Here is an 18,498-nt window from a genome sequence, read left to right as displayed (position 1 = left end):
TGATGCCAAACATGTTGTTTTCATTTTATTGATTATTTTATCTTATCAACATGAAGTCATGTTTTGAAATTATTTGATGCTTCTCACCCAACCCGTTTCTTTTTATTTCTAATTTAATTAGCCGAATGAAAATGGGTCAATGTTTTCTAGAATCAGTGTTACCAATTATTACTTATTCTTGTTTTAAATTTTAATGCATCCATAATATATTGTATCCAAAATTAATTATGGATACTTATTTGGAGTGATTATGACATATATTAATCTTAATTTTCATATGGATTAAATCCAACCTCTAATATGATTTTACTAATCAACTCGGGTTTGTCTATTTCACCTTTTCACTTTTTGGGTTTTCTTTTTAGATTTTTTTTTTCTTTTAAATTTTAGTGGTAAATTTCGTCTTCTCACGCCCAAAGAAAAGTGAAAAATGTGTTTGAAAAATTAGCAAATTATTTTAAAAAGAAAATGAAGAGGGCATTGTATACATGAAGCATATAATTACTTTTTTTTCCATCTAAATTTTAAATACATTCGGATTTGAGAAGTGGTAGGTAAGTGAATGAATTACTATAAAAATCTCTAAAGCCTTCACAAAAATCCATAGACCCTGGCAGAAATTTTCCATTTTCTTTGTATTTTCTTGCATATTGCAAAAGCAAACAATTCATTCAAACATGACAGTGAAGAAGATTACATGGAAATCTCTCATGTTAAGCTGTTACAATAGCAAGGACATCATCTCTCCATCTGATTCAGGGGAGAAGGATTCGAAACCATGTCAATTCCAAAGACTATCAATGTCCGACGTAAGTGATCGCAGCTCGCCACTCTCTGTCGACGATCTCTCGACCTCTCTACTCGGCTCAAATCTTCATGTGTTTACCTTTGCGGAGCTAAGACTAATAACCCATTATTTCGCACGCTGTAATCTGCTCGGTGAAGGAGGGTTCGGACCGGTTTACAAAGGTTTCATTGATGACAAGCTTAGGCCTGGATTGAAGGCTCAGCCGGTTGCTGTCAAGGCACTGGACTTGTATGGCTTGCAGGGTCATAGGGAGTGGCTGGTTAATTTAACTCATCAACTACAACATATAAATCTATATATGTAGCATGAGTGCTGATATGAGCATATAGTAACATTTTTAATTGCAGGCTGAAATAATCTTTCTTGGTCAACTACGGCATCCTCATCTGGTTAAGTTGATTGGATATTGTTATGAAGAAGATAACAGAGTTTTAGTGTATGAATATATGCCAAGAGGAAGCTTAGAAAATCAACTCTTTAGAAGTATGTTGTTTTATTTCATAGAGTGTGTATGTACATGTATATATAGATCACTGAATTTATATAGGCCAACTTTTACAGGGTATTCAGCTCCCTTACCATGGTCTGCTAGGATGAAAATTGCCTTGGCAGCAGCAAAGGGCCTGGCTTTCCTACATGAAGCTGATAAACCAGTAATATTTCGGGACTTTAAATCTTCAAACATCTTGTTAGACTCTGTAAGCCCTTTTTTCTTGTCTATTTGTTTTAATAATTCCATGTAAGTGTTTGATGAAATTCTGAGAGAAAATAGTTCTCAAAAGGCTGACTGGGTGTCTGCGATTCTTATTTCAGGATTACAATTGCAAACTATCGGATTTCGGGTTAGCAAAGGATGGTCCAGAAGGCGAACAGACTCATGTAACGACCCGAGTTATGGGCACACAAGGATATGCAGCTCCAGAGTATATCATGACTGGTAAGCTGAGCTAATGTTCATATACATATAAGTCTCTAAGTCGAAGCATATGACTAACCAAACCCAACCCGATTTTTATATGTTAATTTCAGGTCATTTGACAACAATGAGTGATGTGTACAGCTTTGGAGTGGTTCTCTTAGAGTTACTAACAGGGAAACGATCTGTGGACAATAGCCGGCCCGGTCGAGAGCAGAGCCTTGTGGAATGGGCAAGGCCATTATTAAGGGACCCTAAGAAGCTTGATAAGCTAATAGATGCTAGACTTGAGAGACAATTTTCCAACAAGGGGGCTCAAAAGGTGGCTGCGTTGGCATACAAATGCTTGAGCCACCAACCAAAGCCAAGGCCTAGCATGGGCGATGTGGTCAAGATCCTGGACTCTGTTCAGGGGTTTGAGGATGAATTTGTTGGACCTTTTGTTTATGTGGTGCCAAATGAAACCGATGGTGACAAGGAGCTGTTTACGACCAAGGATTGCGGTGTAGAAAAACACGAACTACATCGTTGTGGTTGGCGAAATGATCAAATTGCCTCTTTCTTTGGTAGCTAATGCTGAATCTCCATGTGGCATAAGCATTTGAGAATTGCAGATATATGTGGTCGAATTTATGTGGTGCGAAATGAAAAACAAAGGTAGAAATTTCGACTGGAAACTGCTCAGAGTTTTTTTTTTTTTTGATAAAGGGGTTTTTAGGAAAAAAATCAATTATGTCTTTTTGTGAAATAACACTCAATTAAATCATCAAATTCTGCAATTGCATCAATTAAGTCTTTTGACCAACATTTGACGTGGTGCTCTATGTTAGCGTCAGCAAAAATAAAAAAAATTCAAAATTCTTTAAAATAAAAAATTAAAAGTGGTATTTTTTATTTTTTACTGTATATTATTATAATTTTTATATTTTAAAATTTTATATAATTTTAAAATTCATCATCAATGAATCTAGATATATGATAGTCTAGGTTCACATTGAATCTGGACAATAATATGTCTAGATTTATTCGACTTTAATTTTAAATAGTTTTGATTAATTTTACAAAACTAATATTTTTAAAATTTTATTTTTTAAATTTTAAAATTAAATTTTGAAATGAATGAAACAACTAGAAAAACTAAAACAAATATTCCTTTTAAGTTTTTATTTTAAAAGAATATTAATTTTTTGGTTAACTTAACAGTTAATATGGCATTGTCGTATCAAGAATTGTCGCTAACATAGAGCATTATATCAGCTTTATTAATGGTCACGTCAATACTGTAATAGTCAAAATAGAAAACGTTGGTCAAAGAATTTAATTTATGTAATTAATTAAGTTTATTTTTCATGAGTGACTTAATTGATATTTTTACAAAAATTCAGAGATTTATAAATCATTTTAATCTTTTTTAAAATAAAAATCAAATAATTATATCATAAACATAGAATATTCGATAATATTTGTTGAAAAGTTGAAAATATTGTATGAAGGGCAATAGAAGAAGTTATTTTGTGAAACTTGGTTGGTAAAATTAAGGTTTGAAAAACAAAAGATGTTTGACCCAATTTGGCCATCCTTCAAGCAAATATATTATTGAAGTGTTTTGAATGAAATATATATATTATTGCTCGACTTTTCCTACCTTGTAAATAGACAAAACTTACTATAGACTTTAAAATAACAATTAATTTTCAAATAGTACCATGGTAATTAATTAAACTTTAAATATATATATTAAAATTTTAAACTCATTTTCATTAATAACATTGACTTTGAGAGAAAAAAAAAATTATAAAAATAATTAGAATTTTTTTATTAATTACAAAACTGATCCACTTTTTTTTATTATATACGTAAATAATCTAAAATTAATATTGAAAAGAGGTGAAGTCAAAGAGATTTGTGTCACCCACTTGTTACGTCAACCAATCATTGGCTACTAGAATTAAAAAATTATTTTTTTTGTGCAACTGATCTATTTGGTGTCACTTGTATAAATATCACCTCCAATACCAATATTTTCGTGTATTTTGTGGGCTAAAAAATAAATTTTTGGGAGGCGCCAATCTATTTGACATGACCAATGGTAGAATAGTGGTGGAGCCAAATAGATTGTCGCCACCAATTTTATTGCGTCAAACTTTTTTTAAGTGATTTTTTTTAAACTCAAATTATTATTTTTATTTGGTGCTGTTATAGAGAATGGCATGACCATCATGCTGCCAACATTTTTTTTTATTTTTCAAAAATTATTTTCAGGCCTAACAACTAAATTTGTCAAAAATTGAAAAACAAAATTTTCATTAAATTTTATAGCTAAAGTGTTGGAAAAATCATTTATGAAAAGCATTTTATTGCACGGCAAAATTTCAAAAATTTTCATAAAACCAAAGCTTTATTATGTTACCTATGACAATAAATTTTACCAGCGTGTGTTTTTGAGATAGTGAGTTCTATTGAATTCCAGTTTAATTTCGACCAAATGATCTTCTTTGTTATTTCTGAATCCTTACATACACAGAGAGTAGGCTCCTATAAAAAATAGAACGGAATCTTATAAAAAACCGAACACAAAATGAAAATTGTAATTTTCTAGTAAGAAAAGTTCGTTTTCTCTATGGGCAACCAAAACTGAAATTTGTATTCACAAAATTGAATTATAATTGCCAATTAGGTTACAAGTATAATCTTACTAATTTAATCACGAGTAATAATGAAAATTAGAATTTGTTTGCAGCTAAATAAACCTTCCCTAAATTTTAGCTGAGTATCTAGATATGACTTGCATTTTTATTTGGCTATCTCATAGTCCCTTTATATAGTAAAAAAATCACAAAATATCTACTAGAATAAGAAGAGAGAGAGAAAATAATATTTTAATAAAAAACCCAAAGTCCCCTTAGGACTCTACACATTAGGCGGCACACACTAAGTTCTTATGCCTAGTGTGTCGCCTACCACATGTATCATAGGGCTTGATAGGTATTTTATTTATTGAGTATAATTATATGTGTAATTCAGTTTTAATTTAAATTAAAATAAGTTTATATAATTATTCAACTCAATAATTAGTTTTCTATTTTAAAATATTATTTATTTATTTATTTAAAATTAATTAATTTTATTTATTTATTTTCTCAACTCAATTCTAATCTCGTCAAAGTCATGTTGATTTTACTATATTAGAATCTATGAGTAAATAAATTTAAATGTTTTATTCTATAAAACTACGATAACTAATTAATTTAATTTTCACTTTAAACTCAATCGCTTAATTACATTCAATTAAATAATAATTTAAAAAATTTAAATTAATTTCTAAGTCATCTCTTGTTCCTTTTCAAGAATATGAATTTTAATATTAATTCATAAAATCTATTTATCTTTCATTTTTTCATTCATTTATCATATCAAACCTAATTGCAATCCATAGAAGGTTGTATTGAGTTAGTAGATGGACTGATTGAACATATATAATTAGGGCTTAAATAATTTGTAATTAAGTTCTGATTTTTCGTCTATTAATTACTACTTTATTTAGTCATGGGGTCAATTCATTAAAAGTACCATGATTGAACTCTCTATTATATACTATTATGAAAGCAATTTAGTTTATGCTTTGTTCAATGACCTTGTCATTAGTGTGTTACCCTCATAGGATATATTTAATCTTAGGTTAAATTCGTGCACCCAATATAATCTTATTTTATCTCATGGTCACCATTACATCTTCTACATTGAAAACGATTATACTAACAAATAGTAATAATGATTAGTCAACCTAGACAAATGATCTGTGACCATTCCTTTTTCATAATTCATATAATAACAGTGAGAGGATATCATTTTGTCATTAATTGAGATACGAATTCAACTATTGCAAGTGAAATCATGTCATAAATAAGTCATATACCCAGCATACCAACTTTCGACTTTGATACCGTTGAACACAAGTTTCCAATATATTAAAGTATATGAGTTATATACTACTATGAACGTCACAAATGAATTTATCCAAAAACGGATCAAAGATAAAGTCTACTTAGGTTCTACATGATGTATTGTCAATCCAAACAATCACATTTATGTTTCTGTTTTCTGAGAATCAATCACTTTGATACTAAAGACAATGTATCTCCCCAACTGGACTTAACAAATAACATGATAGTCCCTTGAATCAATTGTTTAAATTTGATCCCTCAAACTACGGACCATTTAAATTGCCTATTAATATAAGTCTTCTTCCTACATCATAATCCATCCTTATGATACAACTTAGTATTAGTTAAATCTTAAGTAATCGATTAGTCAATATTTGCTTATTCATTATGCTTTTCCGTGTAAAAACCATTAAAGAAAATGTACAAAAGATAATAATTTAACTATGAAATTCTATTTAACCATTTGTTTAAAAAGTTACAAGCATGATGACAAAATCACTACACTAGAGGCACAAAATCACAACATAAAGCTCCCATTAGGATAAATGTGAATCAATTATACACGAATTTGCTTATTCATTTTGTGCATCCTCTTTACCTCTTTACCTCTTTTAGTTAACTTTGGTATGCATCCTCTTTACTCGAAGTCTTTATTTCCAAGTTTATTCTAAAAATAACCAAAAATATCAAAACTAAATAAAATTTTCTACAAAACTAAACTAAGACTTTCTAGATTTATAATGATGATAATAAGTGTATTAATACTACTAAACATTTATTTGATTTGTTAATTAATATAATTAAGGGAAGTTTAAGCATATCCAATACTAAATAGCATGGATATTTTTCTGGAATTAAGGTATTTATCATGTCAGTTTTACGATTCATCAAGATTAATCATTTTGGGGTTCTTGGTTGTCTATCCCAACAATGTCAACTCCAAGATTCAAATTTGAATTCTCTCTCTAAAAGTACAATATACTTTACCACTACATTAAACACTTGTTAGTTAGCATGGATAATCTCTTTGAAGAGAGAACACAACACTAACAATTTCATATAGAATGAAGTAATGTAAAGGAAAAAACAAAGTATAAACCATTTTTTTCCTTTAAAATTTTAAATTGTAAGTTATAATTTATGTTATTTTAATTTGAAGATGATTGTTAAATATGAATGTATTATAAATACAAATATAATTGATATTTATAGAATTGTCAAAAATGGAAAACGTTGGTCAAAAGGTTTAATTTATGCAATTTGAGAGTTTAAGAGCTTAAATTAAGTGTGTTTTCCAAGGAGGGACTTAATTGGTATTTTTTGTAAAAAAGGACTTTTATACCCCTTTAGTTTTTTTTATATAAAAAAATCAGATAATTACACCATAAACATAGAATATTCAAAAGTGTTTGTTGAAAAGTTGAAAATATTGTATGAAGGGAAATGGAAGAAGTCATTTTATGAAGGTTGATTGGTAAGATTAATGTTTGAAAAATAAGAGATGTCTGCTTCAGTTTGGCCTCATCCAAGCAAAAATATTATTGAAGCATTTTGAATGAAATATATGACTTTTCCTAGCTTGTGAATAGACAAAAACCTACTATACACTTTTCCAACTGTAAGAGGTTGTTTAGTTTTTTTTTTTTTTAAATAGCTTGAGTTAAAAGCTTTAAAAAGTTAATGTTAGCTTTTATTTCAAATGTTTTAATATAATAAAATAAATTTTAAAATTCCTTAATTAAATATCTAAAATTTATTTTCAAGTATTACAAACAATAGTCTTAAATGACTTAGACAATTCATAAAAGGTTTTTTAGTATCTCCAAGACCTTTTGTTCTAAGCCTTTCAAAGTATTTTTCAAGACAAGTATCGAGACTTAGTCTCCCAATTCTCGATACCTTTCAAGCAAACTGTAACAAAGCTTTTGAGAAAGATATAATATCGAGAATTATGTGCCAAGTCTCCACACCTAGCAGTCAAGTCTCGAGACTTTGGACTACAAGTATCGAGACTTATAAAATAGTAGCCATAGGCCTTTTAAGAGTAGCATGGTCTTGAGGCTTACTACCTAAAGTATCGAGACTTACTCCCAAGTCTCGAGACTTGCCTATAAGGTCTCAATACCTCATGTCTTCTAATGACTATTTTTCAGCCAAGTCTTTATACCTATCTTCCAAGTATTGAGATTTAATCCTATAGATTGCACTAAACGCGTGAGATAATTTCTTTCAACTGCTAAAAACTCTCTCCAACAGCTCCAAATGTCCAAAATCAGTTAGAGTGTGTAAACTCAAGTCAAGAACATTAGAAAACATAAGAGACACATATCCAAGCATCCAATTCAAGAGAAAAGCTTCAAATTCTTTATTTCTCATTTTCGTCTTGTACATAGTCTCAAAGTTCATATTGTAAAATATTTTATCATTCTCATTTCATTTCTTTGAAAGATTAACTTTGGCAACACATACTTTTTTAGAGGTTTTATTGTTACAACCCGATTTTAGGCAGTGTCAAAAATGCGGTTTCGAGACCTTATTTCCATAAACTGAGTCTGTAAGGATGAAATATAAATATTATCAGAGTTAATATGAAAATATAGTAAAGATTAGTTAAGTAATTTAACCAAGAAAACTGTCAATTAAAGTTCAGAAACTAAATTGTAAAAGTCTAATCGCTGTTGAGTTTTAATTGAGAAAATGCTTGAGGACCTAAATAGCAATTACCCAAAGGACCAAAATGGTTACTTAACAAAATTTAAATATAAGTTAGTGGAAGATGATGGTGTTTTCCATTTAGTTTAGTTTATAATTAAATTAGTATATCAATACCTTAATTAAACATGATTAATTAAAGGTTAATTAAACTGTATAGATTAGTGGATGGAAATATGTTAATTCTTGAATTTTTTTATAGATTTATGATCATAGGAGTTTGATTTAGATAACTCATGTATCAATTTCTTCAATTGTTAAATATTTAGCAAGTTTCCATTAAAAATTAATTATTTTGAGCTTGATTTGAAAAATTGGTAGTTAGTAAGCTTAGATTATGATAAGGACCAAATTAGAAAGTAAGTTAAACTTGTTAGATAACTTTGTAACATTAGGGGCTAAATTGAATAAATTGAAAATTATCATGAAATTATGTTATAGATAGAAAGTATAAGGCCTTTAATGAAAGAATACAAAATAGGATTTTAATCCAATGTTAGATTTGGAAGAATATGAGTATCCCGGATTAGGGACTAAATTGAATAAAATACAAAATATGTTTAATTATGTGTTTGAATGTAAATTGGATGTAAACTAATATTGTTTTTATAATTGACTTATCGGATATAGCTAAAGACAACATTGGGCCATTGCGAGAGAAGGGAAAGACGAGAGTCATGGACAAATAACAAAAATTGCGATTTGTACTTTTATAATTTGAGTTCAATACATTAATACATATACATATGCATATATACATACATGTGGTTGTTGAAAACCTACTTATTAAGGTAAGAATATTATTGTTTCCTAACTCGGTTTATACATTATGATATTAAATGTCAAGAATTGGATTAAGTTGAATATAGTAGAAACGAGTAAGATATGAAATGATAAATGTTATGTATGTGAATTGATGATGAGATGGTATGAGATCATGATATGTGAATCAGGTTATAATATGCAATTGGAACATTAGTTATCCTATTAACTTCCTCGGATAAAGTTGGATATAGTTGGTATGTAGCACCCCAAACCCGGCCCAGAAGTTATGGCCGGATCCGGCATGCCACATCAAAAACGTAAAAAAAAAAATTCCATTCTAAGTCCAGAAAATCATACTTGATGTTCAAAAGATTAATTCATTAAAGGTTAAAGTGAATGGAAGCTGTGCACCAGGTAGGAAACCGGAAAAGAGGTGGTGAGTCCATCGGACTGCTTAAGTACCAAGCTCCCTTCGGATCCAATCCTAGACATGCATACCGCCATTGCCACACCTTAACGTCATGGATATTTCTAGGAAACCGATTTGATTAAGTCATTTTTAGGAAAAGTGATTAATTTTGGAAACTACTTTCATTGCGGAAGCTTTGCTTGTTGTCGTGTTATTTTGAAATCAACTGTTGTTTTTGAAAACGCGCCCTAAAGCTATCCAATTTCAACAATTAAAATAAGTAATACCTATCTTAGTAATACATATTAAAAACCATTAAAAATAATTAAGCGGCCTTATTACATTTAAAAACCCAAAACTTCAAACGTAAATAAAAGGATGTCCAGTTCACCGAAGAAAATCAAACTTTCGAGCGGGTGGCCACTCAAATTCCCTCACACTCCAAGCCCACTATGGTTGGGAATTTCTGCGTGGATGAAAATAAAAGGGGTGAGTTTGGGGAAACTCACTGTGTAAGGAAAACCCATTCAAAGCCCAAGTCAGCTCAAGCCCATTGGGCCTAAGCCCATTTAGGTAACAGTGGTACTGGGCTAGAGCCCTTTCAGATTACAATAAACGGGCCTTAGCCCTTATTCAGATAACAAGATGGCCCATAGGCCCATTTCAAAATACATGCAACATCAAGAAACATATGCAAGCCCATTTGGGGAGACTACTCAACCCACCAACCACTACACTCCACCCGTACCAGCCATACACTTCATGTGGGATAGCTCAACCCACCCAAATTTAACACTCCACAGCTTGCGACCTTGTCACTCAGCTTATCAAAGAATTGAGGCAAAGCCTCCAAGACGTGGACAAGCCACTTTCAAGACTTCTCGATAATATCCCAATCCCATGCATCGATAATAACAATATGGCATGCAAGAAATAACAACAATCAAACATGCATTTAGGTCAATTTAACCCTAGGGGTATTTCGATAATTTATCTACTAGGGGTAAAACTGTAAATTTTCCACTTTTAAAGGTATTTCAGTAATTTATCTATTTTAGGGTTTTTCATGCATATTCCTACTTTTCACGTACTAACAGAATCACGTACCGAGGGTTCTTACCAAATTGGGCCCGTTGGCCCATCATTCCAATTTTGGCCCATTAAGCCCAAAATATCAAGGGCACAGAAATCATGCATTTTGCAATCCAAATTTTGCAGCTTACCAAAAACATTAATCGTTTTACCTCACGAGCATTCGCACACTCGCAAATCTACAAAATACCGATTTTCGGCATTTCGGCTTTTCGACTTTTGCCGATCCAGACTAAGAAAGAGGGTGTTAGTTACACACTGCTTGCGACGATATCTTGATGAGATCCACACACGAACGCCTACAATTGGATTACTAACACGTTAATCTAACTATTCAAATATGAACTACGATTAACCCCTTACAATATTCGGCCAACCACACCTACAGATCATAGTAAGCTTATAAGAAATCAATAAGCAACTCATTAACAAATTTTTGTCAATGTTTACCACATAATCATAATTTCACTACAAGCTGTCTTCCTGAGCAACAGTCACTAAATCATTTATAACTGGAGCTACGAAACTCCAAATAAAGTGCTGTTAATTTTCCCTGAAAATAGACTCATATATCTTCTATCTATAAAATTTTCAGTATTTTTGGTTTGGCCAATCAATACCAGATTTTTCTTAAAGTTTCTCATGTTTCACTGTTTGACTAATCTGACCACTCTTCATTACGAATCAAATTTCTCATTGTACAGAATTCAAAATATGTTCTTGTTTATTCCATTTGAAACTAGACTCAATAAGCTTTAATTACATAATTTATTTAGCTTCTAATTCATCTCCCACAATTTATGGTGATTTTCCAAAGTCACGTTACTGCTGCTGTCCCAAGCAGATTTATTACCAAATCACTCTTTCATACACCTATCTTGCATGCATGTTATTTAAACATGTATATCACCAATCAATCATCACATATCTATGATTTTTACTTAAGCATAATCTCCATTTCATCATTTTAAAGCACAACATGTTAGCCGATTTTTCCCTTTAGCATCTAAGGCACATGCATGCTCATTTATTTGGCTCAACTTCACATATCTTCCATTTTTCATCAAAAGAACATGAAACAACAACCATTTCCTTTATTTTAATTCATGACAAAATGCTCACAACACAACCAAAAATCAAAATATACTTCAAAAGTTAAGGTAGAATCAAGAAGAACTCATGAACCTCAAAATAGAAGCAAGGTACCAAGAACTTACCTTCAATTTTCCTCCTCCTAATGACCGAATACTTAAGAGCTTTCTCCTCTCCTTTCTCTTCTCTAACTTTCAGCTATGATGAACAAAGATGGACAAAACTTTGTTCTTTTCACCCTTTTTTCTTTTAATAAAACTTCATATTTCATCCATTTAATTCTTTAATACAAAAGACATGAAATTTTTATCATGAAACATTTGCCTAACCCATTATCATGAAACATTTACCTAACCCATTATCATGGAACATTTACCTAACCTATTATCAAATTATATCAATTTGTACCATAAATTATGGATATCAAGTGCACATTTTGTCTACAACAACATGATGGCTGGCCACTTCATGTAAAATGGGAGGTTTGTCATGCAAATCCTCCTATTTTGCACTCCTATTTATTTGGTCACTTCAATTTAGCCTATAGCATTTTCAAACATTTTCACATAGGTCCTATTTCATAATTTCACTCACAAATGACAAAATTAAAGCGTGAAATTTTGCCAACATTCACAGAATTCCCAAAAATTGGGCCGTTACATGGTATGCCATTGGATTAGATTGTGTACGAGTTCTACTTCTATTATATACCGATGAGTGATTAGTGCATATTACTTAGGATGTTCTAATGAGTGTTGGGCTCACGTTTTACTTCAGATATACCAATAAGTTGTTAGTGTAAATTATACTTCGTGCGTTCCGATGAGGCACTGGGTGCCAAATTAGTGTGATGGTTGGATGATTTGTATATTTGTTCTAAGTCTGTGTTCGGTTAATCAAGGTTATAAAACATGAAACTGAAATGATGGTTGATATGAAATGTCATTTGAAAAATAGAATACTTTGTATGCATATGAAATGTGATAATTGACAGTACGTAAAAGATCATGCAAACCGATTATACAAGCCCTGAGGGTCGATATGAAAATGAAATGAATCAAAAGATTCGAGAAGGAAATATGAAAATAAAATGACTTAGTGATATGCATTGGTATATAATTGAACTGTTGCAATGATAGAAAACTTGGTATGCTAATACTAATATGAATTTATCAATTGACATAAGGTATGCATTTTGGATACATGTGACATGAATTGAAAATTGATATTGTTGAAAACTAGTTCATGATTTTATTGTAAGCCTAACATGCTATGTTGATCATATTATTAATTTGAATCATGAAAGTACCGTTGAGCTTTATCATTCAGTACACGTTTGTTTATTTTGTACGCAGGTATTAGTAGATCTCGAAGACTCAAGGAGTGATCCAACATCCAAACCACAACTCTCGACTCAGTAAAGTTTGTATAGTTTTTTTATGGTTCAATATGTGGCATGTACCTAGGATTGAGTCGGTTTTAAGTAGTAAGTTATCGATTTGGTGTTTTGGATATAATGGTTAGTTTGATATATGGTACAATGTTGTATATGATATATATATATATATATATATATATATATATATATATGTATGTATGTAAGAAGCATAAGGTTTAAAAGAATATAAATATGTTAATGTTCATATTATAGAGTTGTTGTGATTTTATATTCAAAGATGTTATGGAAATAGTAGGTGATGTTGCAACATCAAACCTTTAACGTCCCGAAAGAAATTGACAGAGAGTGACATCGCAACCATGGACCTCCAATGTTGTGATGTCAACCCAATGATTTTGAAATTGTTGCATTTTAGTCCTTAACTAACCTTGGTTTATCGAAAGAGCTTTCGTAAGCTCATATAAAGCCAAGATTCAATTATATAAAATGTTGCAATTATATAATGAGCTTTATAGCATGTATGAACTGGATTGAACTTGTAATGCCCCAAACCCAACCCGATTCACCGGGTTTGGATTTCGAATGTTACTACACCAAAACTTAATCAATAACGAAAACAGTTTAAAATTTCACATTTCTTTAAACATGTTATTTTACACTTTAATTAGAAACTTATTGTATGAAGACAAAGGAAATAACTTAAAATAATCTTATTACAACTGAATTAATTCAAATCCTTACAAAATGGAAGTTTATTTATTATAGACTCAAAGGGTGTATTCCTAGACTACACTACATATCCATTGTATCCATTATAGCTCACCTGCCAGCACCTTGACGTACCCCTAGCGTTGTCCCTCCAGGCAACGTCTCCTCTCAGATACCTGAAAAGCAATAACAAATCTTGTAAGTACATGAGTACTTAGTGAGCTCATTATAACAATACATTAATGGATTCTTTGCAATCTTGTATAAATTATAGGGTGCCAATTATTCTACATCATTTATTTCAATGGATACCTCCACAGAATACTATTCTATTAAACTTCAGCTATCCTGCTATTATCATACTCCATTTTCCTTATTTATCTAATTGAGGAATCCTTCCAAACGTTTCATAAATCTCTTGTCCAATAATAATTTCTTAACAATACATACCCTTAGAAACCACTTCCAATAATCTTTGCCTTAACTAATACTCTTATATCAAACAGTTGCTCATGGACATTTATCATGGGCGGATACTTATATGTTTGGCGAATACTTGCGCAGAATATAATACCATAAATTCATACTCAGGCATACCTTGATTCAATACCACTCATATCCATACTGATCAATAACTACATAGACTACTCTGATGAATTACATGTCGTGATATATCAAAATCCCATAATTCAAGATAACATTAACTCAGATTCAGAATAATTCTTGAAGAAGATACAATACCCCTCACTTTTCATATTTACAGATCATCATAATGAATACCCTTCTTAACATACAGATACATGTCTCTTTTTCATAGAAACTCTTAAGACTTAGTCACTCATAACCTAGATCATATCAATACCTCATCTTAAGTTTACTTATTATAGAACTAAAAAAATTTACTCATATCTTACAATAATGACAGACATTCAAATTCAAATTTTACTAGAAATTCTTGAAAGTTCATGCCACATAGGCCTAATAGAGCACGACATACAAACATTCATACAGAATCTCGTGTTCACTATTCTGGCGGACTTCAGAGAACACATTAAAGGCAAACAAACGATGAACTATACATACCATAAGTCCTTGTTTTAGAATATGCCACCAAGGCAAACCATACAGAGTATACCACAAAGGCCATATATATAGAGTATGCCACAAAGGTTATATATACAGAGTATACCACAAAGGTGATTCATTCAGAGTACACCACAAAGGCTGATAGGATGCCACATAGGTATCCCAAAGACAATGATTATCAATTTCCAGAATGACATTCTTCACATGCTAAGAATGAAGCCATGAAAGGCCTCACAAGCAGTAATAACTTCAGTCATAAAAGGGTCCAGAATACCTGACTTAAACTCGATTATGCAGCATACGAAGTGACTCGAATCACTTCTCACAATGGCCATCCAGCCAACAATCTCATTGTTCATAAAAACAACCCCATCTATATTACATTTAATCTTACCCAAAGGTGGTGTACCCTATCTACCATTGGCACTTATGGTCGACTGTTGGGGGAAACCCCTAGCCTTATGAACGACGCGAGTTGCCAGCCAACTATGGAGATATCCATTCACATGTTGGTCTATGTACTTTGCTGTCTGTGTTTGCTTTTCCAAAGTATGTAATTTCTGTGAAGCCATGTCCTTCATATAGTACAAAGTATTCTCTCTCAACGTGCGACTTGATGCTCCATGAGAACCATAGTAATAAACTCTATAACTGAAAGAGAATAGCTATCAATTCCAATCAACATACAAACATCCCTAGCATATGTTCAGTGAAAAAGAGCATGCTTATATCCTCGTCCTCTTGTTGACACCAAAAACATGTTGGATCAATAGAAACTCCCTAACGAAGAAGCCTGCTATTATAAGGAGTGACTTCCCTCATAAAACGCCGAATACATTCTTCGACCTTTGGAGGCAAAGTTATAGCATATGAAAATTTGAGTATTTTCATTTTTTTATTAAATTTCATAAAATAAATAGACATATATCTTAAAAAGGATAATATAGAATCTTGAGAATTTAAAAAAAAATAGTGAAGTACTATAATGAAGGGACATGAACGGGGTCAAACATTTTGACTTAGTAAAATTGAAATATATATAAATACTTTGGGTAAAACTAATTTTTTTAAATTTAAATTTAAATTTAATTATTTGTTTTCTAAACAGACCAAAATATAATTTCCTACTATTATTTTAGGATTCACCCTTGTGAAGGTTATATATTTGGTGGTGCTTTACTATTTAAAAGAGAGAGAGAAAAAATATATGCAGAAGATAGGATAAAAGCAAGTGTGAAGCCTAAAATTTTTAATTGGGGGCTCAAGATAAAAATATAAATTATTGAGGTGAAACTTTAAAATTTTATGCTAAAAGAGTTAAATTAAATTGCTAATTTTTAAGGGGTCTAAAATTCCAATATAACCTTGTTATCTTGGTGCTAAGGTCTTGCCTTTGACTTTGAATATGCCTTTGAATGAAAATGTTTTTTTTTTTTGCTACATAATAAAATACAACTCATCCAAATTGGACAAAAGAAATGAGAGAAAATTAGGATAACATGATTTTGAAAGTAAAACAAAAAAAAATTACAAATTACCTGAATTAAATTCAAATTTTTTTCTATATTTTCTTTAATCTTACTTAGTGGGAGGAGGAGTTGTAAGATGGTGTTAACAAAGTTGACGACTAAATATTGAGGGATTAAATGTTAATGCATTTTGTACTTACGTGATGACCTGATGGTTAGGGCGTTCATCGTCCTAGGTGAGGTCTGAGTTCGAGTCGTGCTAGTCGCGTTTATTGTTCAGATTTTGCCTTGTTATTGTCATTCACCAAAAAAATGTTAATGCATTGTGGAAGTGATCCAACACTAATGTGATATGCAAATTTTGAATTCTAAATGTTCAAGGATTTGAGGAAATCAATGTATTTGTCTTTGGCAATGCGTCATAGTCTTATTTATAAGTCAGATTGGGCCTTAAAAAAATTTAGATTTGTTTGATAAGTTCGAATTAGATTCAGTTCGAAAAATGAGCCTAAAATTTTACTTATATCCAGCTCGAATAAAAATGCTAAAACTCGGGCCTAGTTTGACCCACCCATGTTATTTTTTATATAGTTTTTTAAATATAATACATCAAAAACACTAAAAACATTAAAATAAATGTTCCCCAACAAATTGAAAATAAAATTTTTTAAAAAAATCTTTATACTTAAATAACACTAACATATGTGCAACTTAATAAGCAGATGCCTTTAAAATAGTAGCAAAATTAATAATAAAATAAGAGTTATACAATATCTGAACAATAACAATAAAATAATAGTAACATAATAGTGAAATGACAACAAAATAGTGAGAAAACAACAATTTTTTTTCTTTTTGCAAGTTTGGGTCGGGCCTAGGCCAATAAACCTTACCCGAGGTCCAGGCCATTTTCTAAACGGGGCTTTTTTTTTTTCCAAACTCATTTTTCAAATATATACTTTTGCTCAAACCCTCTCACTTTTTAAATCGACCCGACTCATGGACAGGTCTAAAATAACTTTACTATCACATTGTATTGCAATAAAAGTGTGACAATGACTAATTCTAAGGAAACAAACATCATAGAAAAAATAGATTGATCACAAGTATCATAGTGCTAGAAAGGTGGTTGTTGGTGAAATAGTAATTGTTGTCAACATTATATTTGGAGATAACTTTGCAGTTTCGTTTATCAAAACTCTAATCATGTAAACGGAATGAAAATGCAAAATATGATACATTTAGTTAGGTAGTATAAATTAAGTTCATAGCCCATGAAATTATTGGGAGCAAATGTTTATGTTAGAATTATTATGTTGTCTAGAAGTTTACTTGGAGAGATAGCTTGTCTTAGTTATCAGAGTAAGATTGATTCCCAAGATACTGACATAGATGCGATTCTATAAATTGACAATACATTCAACTAGACCCAATATGAATTAATTCACTTGTAATGTTTATTGTGTACTTACCTTAATCTTGAATAAGTGAAAGACTATGTATGAATAACTAACATATTTGAAATATAAATTCACTTATAGATGGTAAAATCATAATTCAAAAGTTAATGACAATATACAATTTATAAAAGTGGAATGAAAGCATAGGTCATTTGTTTTGTTAAATCGCAAGCTCATTGGAAAAAAGTTTTTAAATATAGCTTTTGTAATTATAGTGGTTTGACTCTATGACTTAATAACAATGTAATTAATAGACGAAAAATCAAAACTTAATTACATGTTATTTTAGTCTACATTTTATATGTTTAAATGGTTTTTTCGCTAGCTCATAAATAATTGGAAGTTCAATCATGATATTATAGTGGTTTGATGTTATTATAGATGTATTTATGAAAAGAATATCGTCACGACGCCATTAAATATTAGAAAAAATGGATATCTTAGAAGCTTTGAGGCATATTATTGATTAGTAAATATGGAGATTTGAATTATAAAACTATAGTTTTATATTCTACTCCATGAGATCTTTACAACAATATATCATATACTCAAAATGGTTGAGTGATGAATGGGAAATTAATACTCAAAGTAAGCCACTTGTGAGAAATTGATACTCAAAATAAGCTACTTGTGAATTA

At 30.8% G+C, this 18,498-nt stretch overlaps 1 protein-coding gene across 2 annotated transcripts; it reads left to right on the top strand.

Moving 5' to 3' along the window:
* The first annotated feature begins 481 nt into the window (after positions 1-481).
* LOC108481985 (serine/threonine-protein kinase RIPK-like) lies at positions 482-2,401 on the top strand. Of its 2 annotated transcripts, XM_017785089.2 has the most exons (5): positions 482-1,067; positions 1,156-1,291; positions 1,370-1,506; positions 1,622-1,745; positions 1,838-2,401. In XM_017785089.2, the coding sequence occupies exons 1-5, from the start codon at positions 678-680 to the stop codon at positions 2,296-2,298; spliced, it is 1,248 nt and encodes a 415-aa protein (XP_017640578.1). In that variant the 5' UTR covers positions 482-677; the 3' UTR covers positions 2,299-2,401. The 2 variants fall into 2 exon arrangements, with proteins under 2 accessions (XP_017640578.1, XP_052885857.1); XM_053029897.1 differs by having other exon boundaries at positions 1,156-1,506.
* The last annotated feature ends 16,097 nt before the right edge of the window (positions 2,402-18,498 follow it).

Source organism: Gossypium arboreum, chromosome 6 (genome assembly GCF_025698485.1).
Source record: "Gossypium arboreum isolate Shixiya-1 chromosome 6, ASM2569848v2, whole genome shotgun sequence".
NCBI classification, from domain to species: Eukaryota; Viridiplantae; Streptophyta; class Magnoliopsida; order Malvales; family Malvaceae; genus Gossypium; species Gossypium arboreum.
The sequence above is the reverse complement of the archived record's forward strand: the minus strand, read 5'-3'. Positions and strand labels throughout refer to the sequence as shown.

Excerpts from the sequence above, each read along its gene's own strand:
- LOC108481985 (XM_053029897.1), top strand. The coding sequence starts at position 678 with ATGACAGTGAAGAAGATTACATGGAAATCTCTCATGTTAAGCTGTTAC. Across the intron at positions 1,068-1,155 it reads AGGGTCATAGGGAGTGGCTG|GCTGAAATAATCTTTCTTGG; the intron begins GTTAATTTAACT and ends TTTTAATTGCAG. Across the intron at positions 1,507-1,621 it reads CAAACATCTTGTTAGACTCT|GATTACAATTGCAAACTATC; the intron begins GTAAGCCCTTTT and ends TTCTTATTTCAG.